This window comes from Rhinolophus sinicus, chromosome 17 (assembly GCF_057876585.1).
Source record: "Rhinolophus sinicus isolate RSI-liver-muscle chromosome 17, RSI-T2T, whole genome shotgun sequence".
In the NCBI taxonomy this organism is placed as follows: Eukaryota; Metazoa; Chordata; class Mammalia; order Chiroptera; family Rhinolophidae; genus Rhinolophus; species Rhinolophus sinicus.
In genome coordinates, this window is record NC_142517.1 from 109,979,602 (window position 1) to 109,995,335 (window position 15,734).

A 15,734-nucleotide genomic window follows, 5' to 3' on the forward strand; every position below is an offset into this window, starting at 1 on the left:
TGTATTCAGATCACTTAGATTGGAAAGTTGTTGCTGCTCTTTTGCAATCTGCCACATGAGCATTTTACTGCTAGGTGGACCACAGGATGGGGGTGGGTTCCCATGACTGTGGTTTTGTCTGGTGGCAGCAGTTTGTAGAATGCTGCCACCCTTTGCACCATTTCCCTGCCCATGCCTCTGAGATCAGTCTCAATGTGTACTGGCAACACAGGCATGATTGTTGCTTCTGCATCGCTGGTCTGGTCTGCTCAGTGGGGTCTGCACCCCAACCCTTCACTGCTATCACAACCACTGGTGACACAGCGAGTGTGAGATTGCATCTGTGACTCCTGTCTCTGTCCTTCCCCAATCCCATCTCCCATGATCAATCCAATCTGTCAACCTTCAGATGTCTCAAAGCATGGATCCCTCAGACATGTTTATGTGTTGAGCAAGGAATCCTTTGTTGAATTATAGTTGTTCAAATTGTTGTAACTTCAATGGGAGTGATGTGAAGGTCCTCTCATGGTGCCATGCTGCTAACATCTGGTAGTGTTTTTTCCTTCATAAATGTCTTGACCACAGAGAATACCCTTTCTTGTTTTCCTACGTTATTATGAATTCAGACTCCACCATTTACAAACCATGTCTTTGGGCAAATCTTGGCCCTCTCTGTGCTTCCATGTGCTTCTCTATCAAATAGGGTAGAGATAAAGGTGCCTGGCTGGAATGATGACTTGTGAAAACACTGGCACCACCTTGGTTGCCCATCTGGCCACCTGGATAGAAGTGGCATTCAAATGAGAGGCTGTCTTTGAGTAGACACCAAACGAACCATCCCTAGCTCTACATCTTGCAGGGCTGAGATATCCACAACCTCTTTTGCTGATTGAACTTATACAAAGGAGAAGGGTACTCACTGGTCTAAAGGCTAAAATCATGTCCTCATCCAAATGAGGAGGGGCTGCCACAGAACCCTACACTCCAAACACAGCCAGAGCAGTCCAGCTGAACTGGCAAAGAACAGGAGCAGATGGGGACCTGGAAGCCATGATTCCAGTCCTGGTGACAGGAAGGAGCCAGCTGCAAAGGATACCCACACTGGACAGTGACATTACTATCTTCATCAGGGTCCCCTTGCCTACCTACCCCAAAGGGGAAAGGCACAGGCCATAAATATCTCAACTCTGCTACTAACGAGTTGTGTGATCTCAGGCCAGTCACTCAATGTTGTAAGCATAGTTTCCTCGTCTGTAAAATGAAGGCAGCAGTATCTACAATATTACCAACTGGACTGAGAGAGTATCTGACACTGTCTTACACTAGAGAGTACTGCAGACAGTGCTTCTTTTCCCTCTTTTGGGTACTGTTATTACACTGGCACTAGGCAAAGTACCTGTTCATTTGTTCTCACATTTTGACTTATGTTCACTTAGCTTCTGTTCTGTGCCAGGCCCTGGGATGGGCACTGGATATGCTGACATGGTGAAACTTGTCTAGGAGTGACTCCTAGTCAAATGAGGATACAAGCTAAAAATCAGGTCATGCTGTTTTAAGTGGCAGATTGAGCACACACATCTAATTTCATTCCTGGCCTTAACTCCACCTAAACTAACGGGAATTAAAAAAAGAAAAAAGACATATCATGTAAGGACAAGGAGAAGAGGGCAGAAGACAATGTGAATGTTAGAGCAACAATGGGTGAGTGCTAACAGACTCAGCACAGTTGAGAAATGTAAAAGCTGAAAACAAACCAGATTTGCTCTGCAAAACCCTCAAAGGGTTCAGGAACTGGTAGAACCTAGTACAGGTATCCACATTTTTTTTGAAAGTTCTCTGTATGCCACTTCACTGTTATGAAAGATATACAGAAGTTTGCTAACCAAAAGAAACCTGAAGAAGATTTTCACTTTTATCAAAAAAGGCAAAAGGTGAAAATAGCATCCAGTGTCTGTTTTCAGGAGCCATTACAGAGGCAGCTCCCTGAGCAGCAAAAGTGTCCTTACCAGCTCTTTCCCCAGGAACTACACTCAGTATCTCGGCATCAAGCCACCATAGCATTGAACTCTGTGACATTCTGCTTTATCTCTATTTATTTGATGCATCCATTAGCAAAGTGTGTCCTAAGGTAGTTGCTTCTTTGCTTTGTATCATTTTGGCTTATGAAAGGTTTCATGGGATGCTCTACTTTTGGATAATGAAATAAACCTGTATCTCTGGAGCTGGGGTCACAGGGAAAGGCTATATATAGTAAGGAAAACTGGGTGCAAGTCCCTTGAGAAGCAATCCAATCCATAAGTGCCCTCCCCCACGACTTGGAAGAAGTCTGTTAGATTGTTCTCTAGGCAAAATGAAAATGAAGGGTCCTAAATGAAAGCTTCTAAATACTGATGTAAGAAAGAAAAGAAAACCTAAATAAATGGACATACTGAATTCAAGGACTGCATTCAGATTCAACACAGTAAAGATGTCAATTCTCCCCACACTGATCTGTGGATTTAAGGTAAAACCAATCAAAATCCCAGAACATTTTTCGAGATACAGACAAACTGATTCTAAAATTTATATGGAAGAGCAAAGAAACTGGAATCATTCTGAAAAAGAATAAAGTTGCATGAATTGCTCCACCCATTTTTTTAAGACTTAATGCAAAGCTACCATAATCAAAACAGTGTAGTATTGCTGGAAGGGTGGACACATAGATTAATGGATCAGAACCCAAAACCCAGAAATAGACTTACACAAGTACAGTGAATGAATTTGTTGGAGGTGCAAAGGAAATTCAATGAAAAAAATCTTTTCAGCAAATGGTGTTGGAACAATTAATTAAACAGATAAAAATAAAATGAACCTCAACCTAAACCTCTACATTATATAAAAATTGATCATAGGTAATGGGAGAGAAGGTGAAGGGATTAGAAAGTACAAATTAGTAGTCACAATATAGTCACAGAGATATGAAATACAGTATGGGGAATATAATCAATAATGTTGTAAAGCTTACGCAGGGTGCCAGATGGGCACTGGACTTACTCTTTCTCTAATGTTTACTTGGTTGGCTATGCTTCTCATAGTCAGCCGATGATTTTGATGCACAATTCAATGAATTTTTGCAATGTTTTCATCAGCTCGGTACTGGCTGCCCTGATCTCTTTTCATCAGTGACGCATTCTTGAAAAATTTTTTTTTTTTTTTTTTATTAAATTTATTGAGGTGACAATTGTTAGTAAAATTACATAGATTTCAGGTGTACAATTCTGTATTACATAATCTATAAATCCCATTGTGTGTTCATCACCCAGAGTCAGTTCTCCTTCCATCACCATATATTTGATCCCCCTTACCCTCATCTCCCACCCCCCACCCCCCACCCCCCTTACCCTCTGGCAACCACCAAACCATTGTCTGTGTCTATGAGTTTCTGTTTCTCATTTGTTTGTCTTGTTCTTTTGTTGTTTTGGTTTATATACCACATATCAGTGAAATCACATGGTTCTCTGCTTTTTCTGTCTGACTTATTTCGCTCAGCATTACACTCTCAAGATCCATCCATGTTGTCACAAATGTTCCTATATCATCTTTTCTTACTGCCGAATAGTATTCCATATGACCCAGCAATCCCTCTCCTGGGTATCTACCCAAAAAATCTGAAAACATTTAGAGATAAAGACACGTGTGCTCCAATGTTCATTGCAGCTTTGTTTACAGTGGCCAAGACATGGAAACAACCAAAATGTCCTTCGATAGATGAATGGATGAAGAAGTTGTGGTATATATACACAATGAAAAATGTTTAATCCATTTGTACACTGCCATTTTCTTGATGGCATTGTCCCCATAAACTTGGACTAACACGTCCCTGATTTCACTTACACTCTTGCCAAGTTTAACAAGAAATGTAATGTTTGTTCATTGCTCTAATTCAAGCTCAGACATTCTCGCAACAGCACACAAAAACACACAACAATAATGTAAGACACTGCCACACATCGACACAAATACAGCTGTGAGACAGTGATATACCAAGGTTACGAAACCTTACCGAGCTGTTTGTACAGTGCTGCCAATATAGGCACACAATGGCAAGTTCATGAACTTAATTGCCATACCTTATATAGATATATGTGTGTATGTGTGTGTATATATATATATATACACACACACATATACATACATGCATATATATATATATATATATATATATATATATATATATATATATATATATATACACCTCGCCACAGGATGTGGAGTACAGTATAGGGTAGATAGTCAAGGGTATTGTAACAGCTATACAAGGTCTGACAATTTTGCAAACTTGTTGCAGTGATGTTGCTAACCTTCTTGGATATCAGAGGGATTATTCATTATGAATTTGTACCAACTGGACAAACAGTTAACCAAGTTTACTATTTGGAAGTGCTGAAAAGGCTGCATGAAAAACCAGTGCCTAGTTCACCCTTCAAAGCAATTTTGGAACTCTTTCTGGAATGGCCATCAGAGCTGTTGTCGTATTACCCTTGATGTCCTGAATGTCATCAAAATGTCTTCCTTTCAATATTTCCTTTACCTTTGGGTAAAGAAAGAAGTGATTGGGGGCCAGATCAGGTGAGTAGGGAGGGTGTTCCAATACAGTTATTTGTTTACTGGCTATAAACTCCCTCACAGACAGTGCCGTGTCAGCTAATGCATTGTCGTGATGCAAGAACCATGAATTGTTGGTGAAAAGTTCAGGTCATTTTCATCTAACATTTTTAGCAGGTCTATTTATAATTGCTAAAACTAAAAGCAACCCCAATGTCTTCAGTGGGTGAATGGATAGAAAAACTATGGGATACCCTTGCAATAAAAGGAATGAATTCTTGATAGATGCAACAACTTGGAAGAATATCAAAGGTATGCTGAGTGAAAGAGGCTATACATATTGTTACATGCTGAAAACAGTGGTTAATACTGTATGATGTTACATAGTATATAACCCATTTATATGACATTCTTCAAAAGTTAAAACTATAGAGGCCGGCCCGGTGGCTCAGGTGGTTAGAGCTCCATGCTCCTAACTCCGAAGGCTGCTGGTTCGATTCCCACATGGGCCAATGGGCTCTCAACCACAAGGTTGCCAGTTCAATTCCTAGGGTCCCAAAAGGGATGGTGGGCAGCGCCCCCTGCAACTAAGATTAAACACAGCACCTTGAGCTGAGCTGCCGCTGAGCTCCCAGATGGCTCAGTTGGTTGGAGGGCATCCTCTCTACCACAAGGTTGCCAGTACGACTCCCACAAGGGATGGTGGGCTGTGCCCCTGCAACTAGCAACGGCAACTGGACCTGGAGCTGAGCTGCACCCTCCACAACTAAGACTGAAAGGACAACAACTTGAAGCTGAATGGCACCCTCCACAGAGATTGAAAGGACAACTTGACTTGGAAAAAAGTCCTGGAAGTACACACTCTTCCCCAATAAAGTCCTGTACCCTTTCCCCAATTAAAAAAAAAAAGTTAAAACTATAGTGATGGAGAACACATCAGTGTTTGCTGGGGGTATAGGTGGGGGAAAATGTGGTCACAAAGGCCTAGTGCAAAGGAGTTTTGGGGTGACATAACTGTATTGTATTCTAATTATAGTGGTAAGAACACTATACACTATACATGATTTAAAATTTATATAACTGTATACCAAAAGAAAATGGTTGATTTTACTATAGGATACTTGTACCCCTTTGCATTTTGCTTTAAAATATTAAAAAACCAGAGGGTCTCTGGAATGGGGCACAATTGGGGGCATTTGGGCTGTACATAAAGCAGATGAATTAGGTGGCCAAATGCTCACTGACAAGTCAATGCAGACCCCCAGTCCCTTTCCTTCACTTGGCTACCAGACCCACCCTCCAGGCAGGCAATTGAGAAAGACCTGTAGATACTGACCTTGGGTTTCCCCACCAACAGCCCACCCAGATCACCCCATAATAAAGCTCAGAACTGACAAGCCTACTATATATCCAGAACTTGCCTTTTAGGTCCCTGCTCCTAACTTTGAGTACTCAGCCAGGGGATTAACAGATACATGAGGAGAACTTCTGACATGGAAGATAGAGGCAAAACAAACAGAAAAATCAACTCGAGGAAGGACAGACTATACAAATGATGGCAATAACCCATGACACAGAGATATGCTGTTTCAGAGGCCCCCAAATCACCCTTAAATCCAGTGATTCTCTAGGAGGCTTGGCATATAGTCATACTTATCGCTATACTTTATTACAGCAAGAGGAGACCAAGAAAAATCAGCAAAAGGAAAATGCATGTGAGGAAAAGTACAGAGGAAAGCAGGCATGAGTTTCCAATGTCCCATTCCTGTAGAGTCCCAGGATGTGCTTAGATCCTCCACAACATATTGTGACAACTTGGGTGACATGTTGTCCTGGCAGGATGCTTATTGGATCTTAGTGCCCAGGGTTTATATTGGGCCTGGTTATGTAGGCTCCCTGTGCCTAGAATGTATCAAAATTTTAGATTCCCCAAAGGAAAACAGGTGTTCAGCATAAACCATATTGTTTGCATAAACAGTTTAGGCAATGAGCCACTCTAACCTGGAATGATGGGAACCCTCTTGAAATACAAGTTCCCAGATGCCAAGGGCCAACCTTGCAACAGGCCATTTTAAGGATAATATCCTCAGGCTTGGTATGTTAACTTTTATGCACATATACTATAAAAATGAACAACCAGGGAAGAGAAAGCAACAAAATAGAGGAACAGTTCAGGAGATTCAGCATCTAAGTAACAGGAATTCCAAAATGAAAGAGAAAAATGAGGAAATAATGAATGGGCAGTTTCCCAGAACTGAAGGACATGAGTTTCGGAGGTTGCAAGGGTTTGCTGAGCCCCCAGATATCAAAGGATTAAAATATGTCTACAGATTTCCTATTCCGGGTCAAGATAAAATACACACTTTTTCCTATTTCTCCTGCTAAGTACAGATATTTAAAACATTAGCTTTATCTATAAAACAAACATAAGAAAGTTTTGAAAGGTGGAGAGAAGGCACCTTGGGACCATGGGACCTGAGGAACAAAATGTGGTGACTTCTCAGGGGTTTCTACTTCCTATATTCTGGATTAGGTGCCAGAGAAGACAGCACCCAGAAACGCTAACGTGAGCAGGCAGGAAAAACCCCAATAAAAGCCTTCTCTTTCCAGCTAAAGGACAAGAAACGGGGCAGCCTCACAAGCCAGGAGGATTTTAGACAAGTAACTGCTCTATCCCAGGCAAGCATCATGAAGAAAACCTGGCCCTAACCAATTTCATAAACAAAGCTCAAATCGGGAAGCTACAATTCCACCCTTGACAGACTGTAACAAGGTGCCCTTTGCCATCCTCCTCACATGGGTACCATCAGAAAAGACCAAGTTGGCAGTCAGGATTTTCATCCTTGCCCAGCAGTAATGAGGAATCAGGAGAGGCTGAATTGGAAGTCAAAATCTTTCACCATTATCCAGTAGTAATGAGGCTTCCTTACCACTGTGGTGTCAGTGAAGCTAATGTGAGGAGTAGGAATGAGGCATCCCTCCCCCCCAGAGTATAATTGCCAAGTGGGGAACCTCTGGACTTCCACCTCCATCTGGCAGGAATCAGATGGCATTCCCCTTTCTCCACTGGTAGGGTGTCAAAGGATATCTGCTAAAACAGAAGATGTAAATAATATCTCATAACTTAATACCCAATATATCCAAGACATAATTTGAAAACCACTTATTATACCAAGTGCTGAAAAAAAACAAAGAACTGTCAACCCCAAATTCTAAATCAGGTGAAACTATTCTTTAGGAATGAAGGAGTAATAAAGACTTCCTCAGACAAAGAAAAACTAGGAGAATTTGTCATCAGCGATCTACCATAAAAGAATGACTACAGGACGTTCTTGAAACAGAAAGGAAATGATTTAAAAAAAAAATCTCAGAACATCAAGAAGGAAGAACAACAAATAGAGCAAAGCTTTGGAGAAATACTATATACTTTCCTTCTCCTCTTGCGTTTTCTAAATTATGTTTGACAGTTGAAGCAAAATGTACAAGATCATCTGATGTGGTTCTCAGTCTATGTAAAGAAAATATTTAAGACAATTATAAATGAGGAAGGTAAAAGGATTTAAAGGAAGGAAAGATTTCTACACTTCACTCAAACTGGTAAAATATCAACACCAGTAGACTGTGATATGTATGTATAACATAATTCCTAGAGTAACTACTAAAAATCTATATAAAGATATACATTCAAAAATACTATAGATAAATAAAAGTAGAATTCTAAAAAATTGTTTAACTAACAGGGAGGCAAGCAAAAGAAAACAGAGAAACAAAAACAGAGGGAACAGATAGAAAACAAAAATTAAAACAGCAGACTTAAGCTCTAACATACCAATAATTACTCTAAATATAAATGGTCTAAAAAATACCTAGTGAATAAGGAAATGACTGAACTAAATGCAAGGGTATTATGCTGAATAGGAAAAGGAGTCCAATATTAAAAGTATGTGACATACTGGATGTTTCCATTTATATGACTGTATTCATTTCCCAGGGCTGCCATAATAAAGTACTAAACTGAGTGGCTTAGAACAATAGAAATGTATTGTCTCACAGTTCTGGAGGTTAAAGTGAAAAATCAAGGTGTCAATAGGGCCATGGTCCCTGTGAAGATGCTAAGGAAGGATCCTTCCTTGTCTCTTTCAGCTTCTGGTAGCCCCAGACATTTCTTGGCTTTTGACAGCACAGCTCCACTCTTCACATGGCATTCTCCCTATGTTTCTACGCATAGTCTTCTCTCTGTATATGTCTGTCTCTCTGTTTCAATTTCCCTTTTTTTTTATAAGGACACCAGTCATATTGGATTCAAGCCCATTGTAATAACCTAATTTTAACTTGATTACCTCTGTTAAGACCCTATTTCAAAATAAGGTCACATTCTGAGGTACTGGTGGTTAGGAGTTCAACATATGTTTTTGAGGGAATACAATTCATCCCATAACAATAACATTTTAAAATGGACAAAAGCATAAAGTTGGATAACAAATTAGTGGTTAGGGATGGTGGGAGGTTAGGAGGTGGTTGTGACTATAAAGGGGTAGCATGAGAGAGATCTTTGTGATGATGGAATAGTTTTGTATCTTGAGTGACATGACAGTTACATAAATCTACACATGTGATAAAATGGCATAGAAGTATACACACATGTTGGACCAATATAAGTATCTTGATTTTGATATTGTTCTATAGTTATATATGATATAACCACTGGAGAAAACTGGGTGAAGGGTACATGGGATCTTTCTATACTACTTTTTGCAACTTTCTGTGAATCTATATTTCAACATGAAAGTATAATATATGGTTGCACCCACACTAAGACACATAATTAAACAGTTTCAGAAGACAAAATTAAGATTCTACAAGTTTTGATAGAAGTAAAAAATATACAAAGCACATACAAAGGTTCAACGTGAAACATAAAAAGATAATGGAAAAATGCCTTCAGTACTCTGAAGGAAAATTATTTTTAACCTAGAATTCTATACCCAGCCAAGCTAGCAATCAAGTGTAAGGGTAGAATAAAGATATTTTCAGACACATGATATCTCAAAAGAAATATCTCCCATTAATTTATCTTTTTTCAAGAAGCTACAAGATGTGCTCTAGCAAAACCAGAGAACAAACAAATCAAGAGGAAGACATAGAATCTAGGAGACAGGGATCTGACCAGGAAAAGGAAACTGGGACTCCCAAATAAACAGCAGTTGGTTCAAAAAATGGTTGGTTCGAAATAACTGAGCCTCTAGGTGACCAGTACTGCTGTAACAAGGAAGTCTAGGGACTCCTTCTGAAGGAAGGATCACTACATCCTGTGGTGTAATGGGGAAACCTCAAGACTCGGTAGCTCTTAATCCCAGGACACTAATCTCTTTCTGTGAAATCCTGAATAGTGAAACGGGGATGATAATTATACATCTCGTGTAGGGCCAGTGGAGGGGGTAAAGATGACACATAATGGGGAGTTGGCTGGGAAAAGGAGCCCTCAAATCAGTTTGCCTGGCTCATTCTTACCTCTAGTTCATGGATGGGCACCGGTTGTGATGGAAGACAGGAAACACATTTGATCCTTATGGTCAGGGGGTTTAAATCCTGCTTTTGCTCCTCAGTCATGATAGGTACTTCTGTTTTTAAAGTCAAAAAACAATCTAAAATGTTGGCAGATCTCTGACGGCCACGACTGATGATAGTTTGCCATCCTGGAGGGAGGGATAAATACAGCATTAGACCATTACTCATGACAGTCCCAAGACAAGCACATAGGAATCAAGCAACCTGAGATGAGCCAATGATAAAATTACAACAAAAAAGAAAACTTAAAAATGAAAAAAAGAATTGGGAAACAGTTATAGGCAGCATGTTATACACCAGTTTCTCAAATTGAGGTTCCATAAATTCTCTAAGATAATTTAATTTTTGTGATTTAATCTTGATGATCATCTTGTAATATTAGCAGTTTCTGAATCATCTATACGATACAATACGGGATACAGATGGTTGAGTGCCACCCCGAAACAGTCAGACTACTTGATCTAGGTGTAGCCTTCATGTTGGGGTTTTCAAAAGCTCCCCAGGTGATTCAGAACCACCATCCTAGACTTGTCCAGTACAGTACTTCCTGGCTATATGTGACTACTTAAATTTAAATTTTAATTCAAATTAAATACACTTTAAAATGCAGTTTCTTCTTTCCATGACACATTTCTTTCTTTTTTTTAAATTGTGACTAAATCCCTTTATTTATTTATTTTTAAAGTTTATTGGGGTGACAATTGTTAGTAAAATTACATAGATTTCAGGTGTACAGCTCTGTAATACATCATCTATAAATCCCATTGTGTGATCACCACCCAAAGTCAGTTCTCCTTCCATCACCAAATGTTTGAACCCCTTACCCTCATCTCCCACCTCCTTTCCCCCTTACCCTCTGATAACCACTAAACTATTGTCTGTGTCTATGAGTTTTTTTTCTCATTTATTTGTCTTGTTCTTTTGTTATTTTTGGTTTATATACCACATATCAGTGAAATCATATGGTTCTCTGCTTTTTCTGTCTGATTTATTTCGCTTAGCATTATACTCTCAAGATCCATCCATGTTGTCACAAATGGTCCTATTTCATCTTTTCTTACTGCCGAATAGTAATCCATTATATATATATATATATATATATATATATATATATATATATATATATATATATATATATATATATATATATATACCACAACTTCTTTATCCATTCATCTATCGAAGGACATTTTGGTTGTTTCCATGTCTTGGCCACCGTAAACGAAGCTGCAATGAACATTGGAGCAAACGTGTCTTTATGAATAAATGTTTTCAGATTTTTTCGGTAGATACCCAGGAGAGGGATTGTTGGGTCATGTGGTAATTCTATTCGTAATTTTTTGAGGAACCTCCACACTGCCTTCCATAACGGCTGCACCAGTCTGCATTCCCACCAACAGTGTATGAGGGTTCCTTTTTCTCCACAGACTCTCCAACACTTGTTACTATTTGTCTTGTTGATGATAGCCATTCTGACTGGGGTGAGGTGAAATCTCATTGTGGTTTTTATTTGCATTTCTCTGATGATTAGTGATGTAGAGCATTTTTCACATGTCTATTTGCCATTTGTATGTTCTCTTTGGAGAAATGTCTCTTCAGGTCCTCTACCCATTTTTCAACTGGGTTGTTTGTTTTTTTGCTGTTGAGTTGCATGAGTTCCTTGTATACTTTGGATATTAGCCCTTTATCGGAGGCACTGTTTGCAAAAATCTTCTCCCATTCAGTTGGTTACCTCTTTATTTTGTCGATGGTTTCTTTTGCTGTGCAGAAGCTTTTAAGTTTCATATAGTCTCATTCATTTATTTTAGCTTTTACTTCCCTTGCCTTTGGAGTCAAATTCATAAAATGCTCTTTGAACCCAAGGTCCATACTTTAGTACCTATGTTTTTTTCTACGCAGTTTATTGTTTCAGGTCTTATGCTTAAGTCTTTGGTCCATTTTGAATTGATTTTGGTACATGGTGACCGATAGTAGTCCAGTTTCATTCTTTTGCACGTGGCTATCCAATTCTGCCAGCATGATTTATTTAGAAATGAAGAGGCTGTCTTTTCTCCATTGTATGTTTTTAGCTTCTTTGTCAAATATTATCTGTCCATATTTATGTGGTTTTATTTCCAGGTTCTCAATTCTATTCCATTGGTCTATGTGTCTGTCTTTCTGCCTATACCATGCTGTTTTGATTATTGTAGCCCTGTAGTACAAGCTAAAGTCAGGGAGTGTGATACCTCCAGCATTGTTCTTTTTTCTTAAGATTGCTTTGGCTATTCGGGGTCTTTTGTGGTTCCAAACCAATCTGATGATTTTTTGTTCTAATGCTTTAAAAAATGCCATTGGGATTTTGATGGGGATTACATTAAATCTGTATATTGCTTTGGGCAATATGGCCATTTTAACTATGTTGACTCTTCCAATCCATGAGCACATGTCTTTCCATTCCTTTGTGTCTGCTTCAATTTCTTTTAAATATGTCTTGTAGTTTTCAGCATATAGGTTTTTCACATCATTGGTTAAGTTTATTCCTAGGTATTTTATTCTTTTTGCTGCAATTGTGAAAGGAATTGTTTTTTGTATTTCTTTTTCTGAGATTTCATTGTTAGTATATAGGAATGCAATGGACTTTTGTACATTAATTTTGTAGCCGGCAACTTGACTGTATTCGTTGATTGTTTCTAATAGCTTTTTGGTGGAGTCTTTAGGGTTTTCTATATATAGCATCATGTCATCTGCAAAGAGTGACAATTTAACTTCTTCATTCCCAATTTGGATGCCTTTTATTTCTTTCTTTTGCCTGAGCGCTCTGGCAAGGACTTCCAACACTATGTTGAAAAGCAGAGGTGATAGGGGACAGCCCTGTCGTGTTCCTGAACGTAGAGCAAAGGGCTTCAGTTTTTCTCCATTAATTATGAGATTAGCTGAGGGTTTATCATATATGGCCTTTATTGTGTTAAGGTATTTTCCTTCTATACCTATTTTATTAAGTGTTTTAATCATAAATGGATGTTGTATCTTGTCAAATGCTTTTTCTGCATCAATTGATATAATCATATGATTTTTGTCCTTTATTTTGTTTATGTGACGTATCACATTGATGGATTTGCAGGTGTTGAACCATCCTTGTGTTCCGGGGATGAACCCCACTTGGTCGTGATGAATAATCTTTTTAATACATTGTTGTATTCGATTTGCTAGAATTTTGTTTAGGATTTTTGCATTTGTATTCATCAGAGATAATAGTCTGTGTTTTTCTTTTTTTGTGTTGTGCTTACCAGGTTTTGGTATCATGGTAATGTTGGCCTAATAAAATGAGTTGGGGAGTAGTGTACCTTCTTCAATTTTTTGGAAGAGTTTGAACAGGATTGGTATTAGATTCTCTTTGAAGGTTTGGTAGAATTCACTAGTGAAGCCATCTGGTCCTGGACTTTTGCTTTGGGGAAGGTTTTGGATGACTGATTCAATTTCGTTACTGGTGATCGGTCTGTTTAGATTTTCCAATTCTTCATGGTTCAGCCTAGGAAGGCTATATGTTTCTAAGAACTTGTCCATTTCTTCTAGGCTATTGAATTTGGTAGCATATAGTCCTTCGTAGTATTCTTGGATGATCCTTTGTATTTCTGTGACGTCCGTGATAACTTCCCCTTTTTCGTTTCTGATTTTGTTAATTAGTGTCTTCTCTCTTTTTACCTTAGTGAGTCTAGCCAAAGGTTTGTCAATTGTGTTAATCTTTTCAAAGAACCAGCTCTTTGTCACATTAATTTTTCTATTGTCTTTCTGTTCTCTATTTTATTTAGTTCTGCTCTGATTTTTATTTCCTTTCTTCTGCTGACCTTGGGTTTCACTTGTTCTTTTTTTTCTAGTTCTTTATGGTGCAACGTGAGGTTATTTATTTGAGATTTTTCTTTTTTCTAGAGAAAGGCCTGTAATGATATAAATTTCCCTCTTAAAACTGCCTTCGCTGCATCCCAAAAATTTGGGTAGGATGGATTGTCATTGTCATTTGTTTCTATGTATCTTTTGATCTCTCCTCTAATTTCTTCTTTGACCCTGTTGTTCTTTAAAAGTATGTTGTTTAATCTCCATTGTCGGAGCCTGCCGACGAGACGAACGGTTCCTGAAGTGGGGAGTGAGGATTGAGAAAAAAATAGACAAGAGACAAAGATGGGATCGGGAGGGCGAGCAGTTCTAATTAGACTGCAGCGCCTACTTTATTTTTCAGCTTTCTTTTATACACACAGAAACAAGAAGGTTACATAAAGCGGCTGAGGCAGCAAGTACAGATTAGTTATGTTTTCTCAAAGTTTGGCCCTAACTGTTCTTAGACCTTTAGATATTTTCCCATTCCCAGGGTAGCAGGTGTCTGTTTGTTCTTTATGCTTATCAGAGTTCCCCTTAGCGATCCTCCCAACCTCTGCTTGAAGTTACATTTTCTTAACCCTTAATGCTCTGGCTCCCTACACTCCATGTATTTGTGCTTTTTCCTGCTTTCTTTTTGCAGTTGATATCCAATTTCAAAGCCTTGTGATCAGAGAATATGCATGGTATGATTTCAATCTTCTTAAATTTGCTGAGACTGATTTTATGTCCCAATATATGGTCTATCCTTGAGAATGTTCCATGTACACTAGAAAAGAATGTGTAGTCTGATGTTTTAGGATGAAGTGCTCTATAAATGTCAATTATGTCCATTTCATCTAATGTGTCATTTAGAGCTGCTATTTCGTTATTTGTTTTCTGTTTGGATGATCTATCCATAGCTGTCAATGATGTATTTAGGCCCCTACTATAATTGTGTTTTGGTCAATTTCTCCCTTTAGTTCTGTTAGTAGTTGCTTGGTATATTTCGGTGCTCCCTGATTGGGGGCATAAATATTGATGACTGTTATGTCTTCTTGTTGTGCAGTCCCCTTCACCATTATGAAGTGTCCATCTTTGTCTCTTGTTACCTTTTTCATCCTGAAGTCTATTTCATGTGATACCAGTATGGCTACACCTGATTTTCTCTGGGTACCATTTGCTTGGAGTGTCAATTTCCACCCTTTCACTTTGGGTCTATGCTTGTCCTTGTAGCTGAGATGTGTCTCTTGGAGGCAGCATATGGTTGGGTTTAGCTTTTTGATCCAATCTGCTACTCTGTGCCTTTTTATTGGTGAGTTCATTCCATTTACATTTAGGGTGATTATTGATATGTGAGGATATCCTGTCATTTTATCTTTAGTTTTCTGGTAAGGCTGTGTCTCCATTGTTTCTTTCCCGTTTTGTTTTTGTCTATTATTTCTGTGTGGTGGTATTCTATGATGTTTCCCTCTGTTTCTTCTTTTATTACAGTATATATTTCAGTTCTGGATTTTTTTTTGAGTGGTTACCATTAAGTTTATGTAAAAAAAGTTTGATATTTAGAGTATTCCATTTTCTTCAGCACGCTTACTTTCTCCATTCCCATAATCCGGTTTAGGCCTTTACTCTCCCCCTTTTTATGTTTTGGTTGCCACAAATTGTCCCTGTTGATGGTTGAATAGCCTCCTGTAGTGTTTCTTGTAGTGCAGGTCGTGTATTTAAAAATTCCCTCAGCTTCTGTATGTCTGGAAAGGTCTTTATTCCTACTTCAT

At 38.6% G+C, this 15,734-nt stretch overlaps 1 protein-coding gene across 1 annotated transcript in view; it reads right to left on the reverse strand.

Annotated features, from left to right (window-relative positions):
* The window catches only part of CFAP92 (cilia and flagella associated protein 92 (putative)), a 136,053-nt gene that overhangs the window by 90,337 nt on the left and 29,982 nt on the right, over window positions 1–15,734 (reverse strand). The window contains exon 9 of the mRNA XM_074334299.1: window positions 10,075–10,259. Coding sequence (XP_074190400.1) covers window positions 10,075–10,259 — 185 coding nt within the window. The remainder of the gene's footprint in view (window positions 1–10,074; window positions 10,260–15,734) is intronic.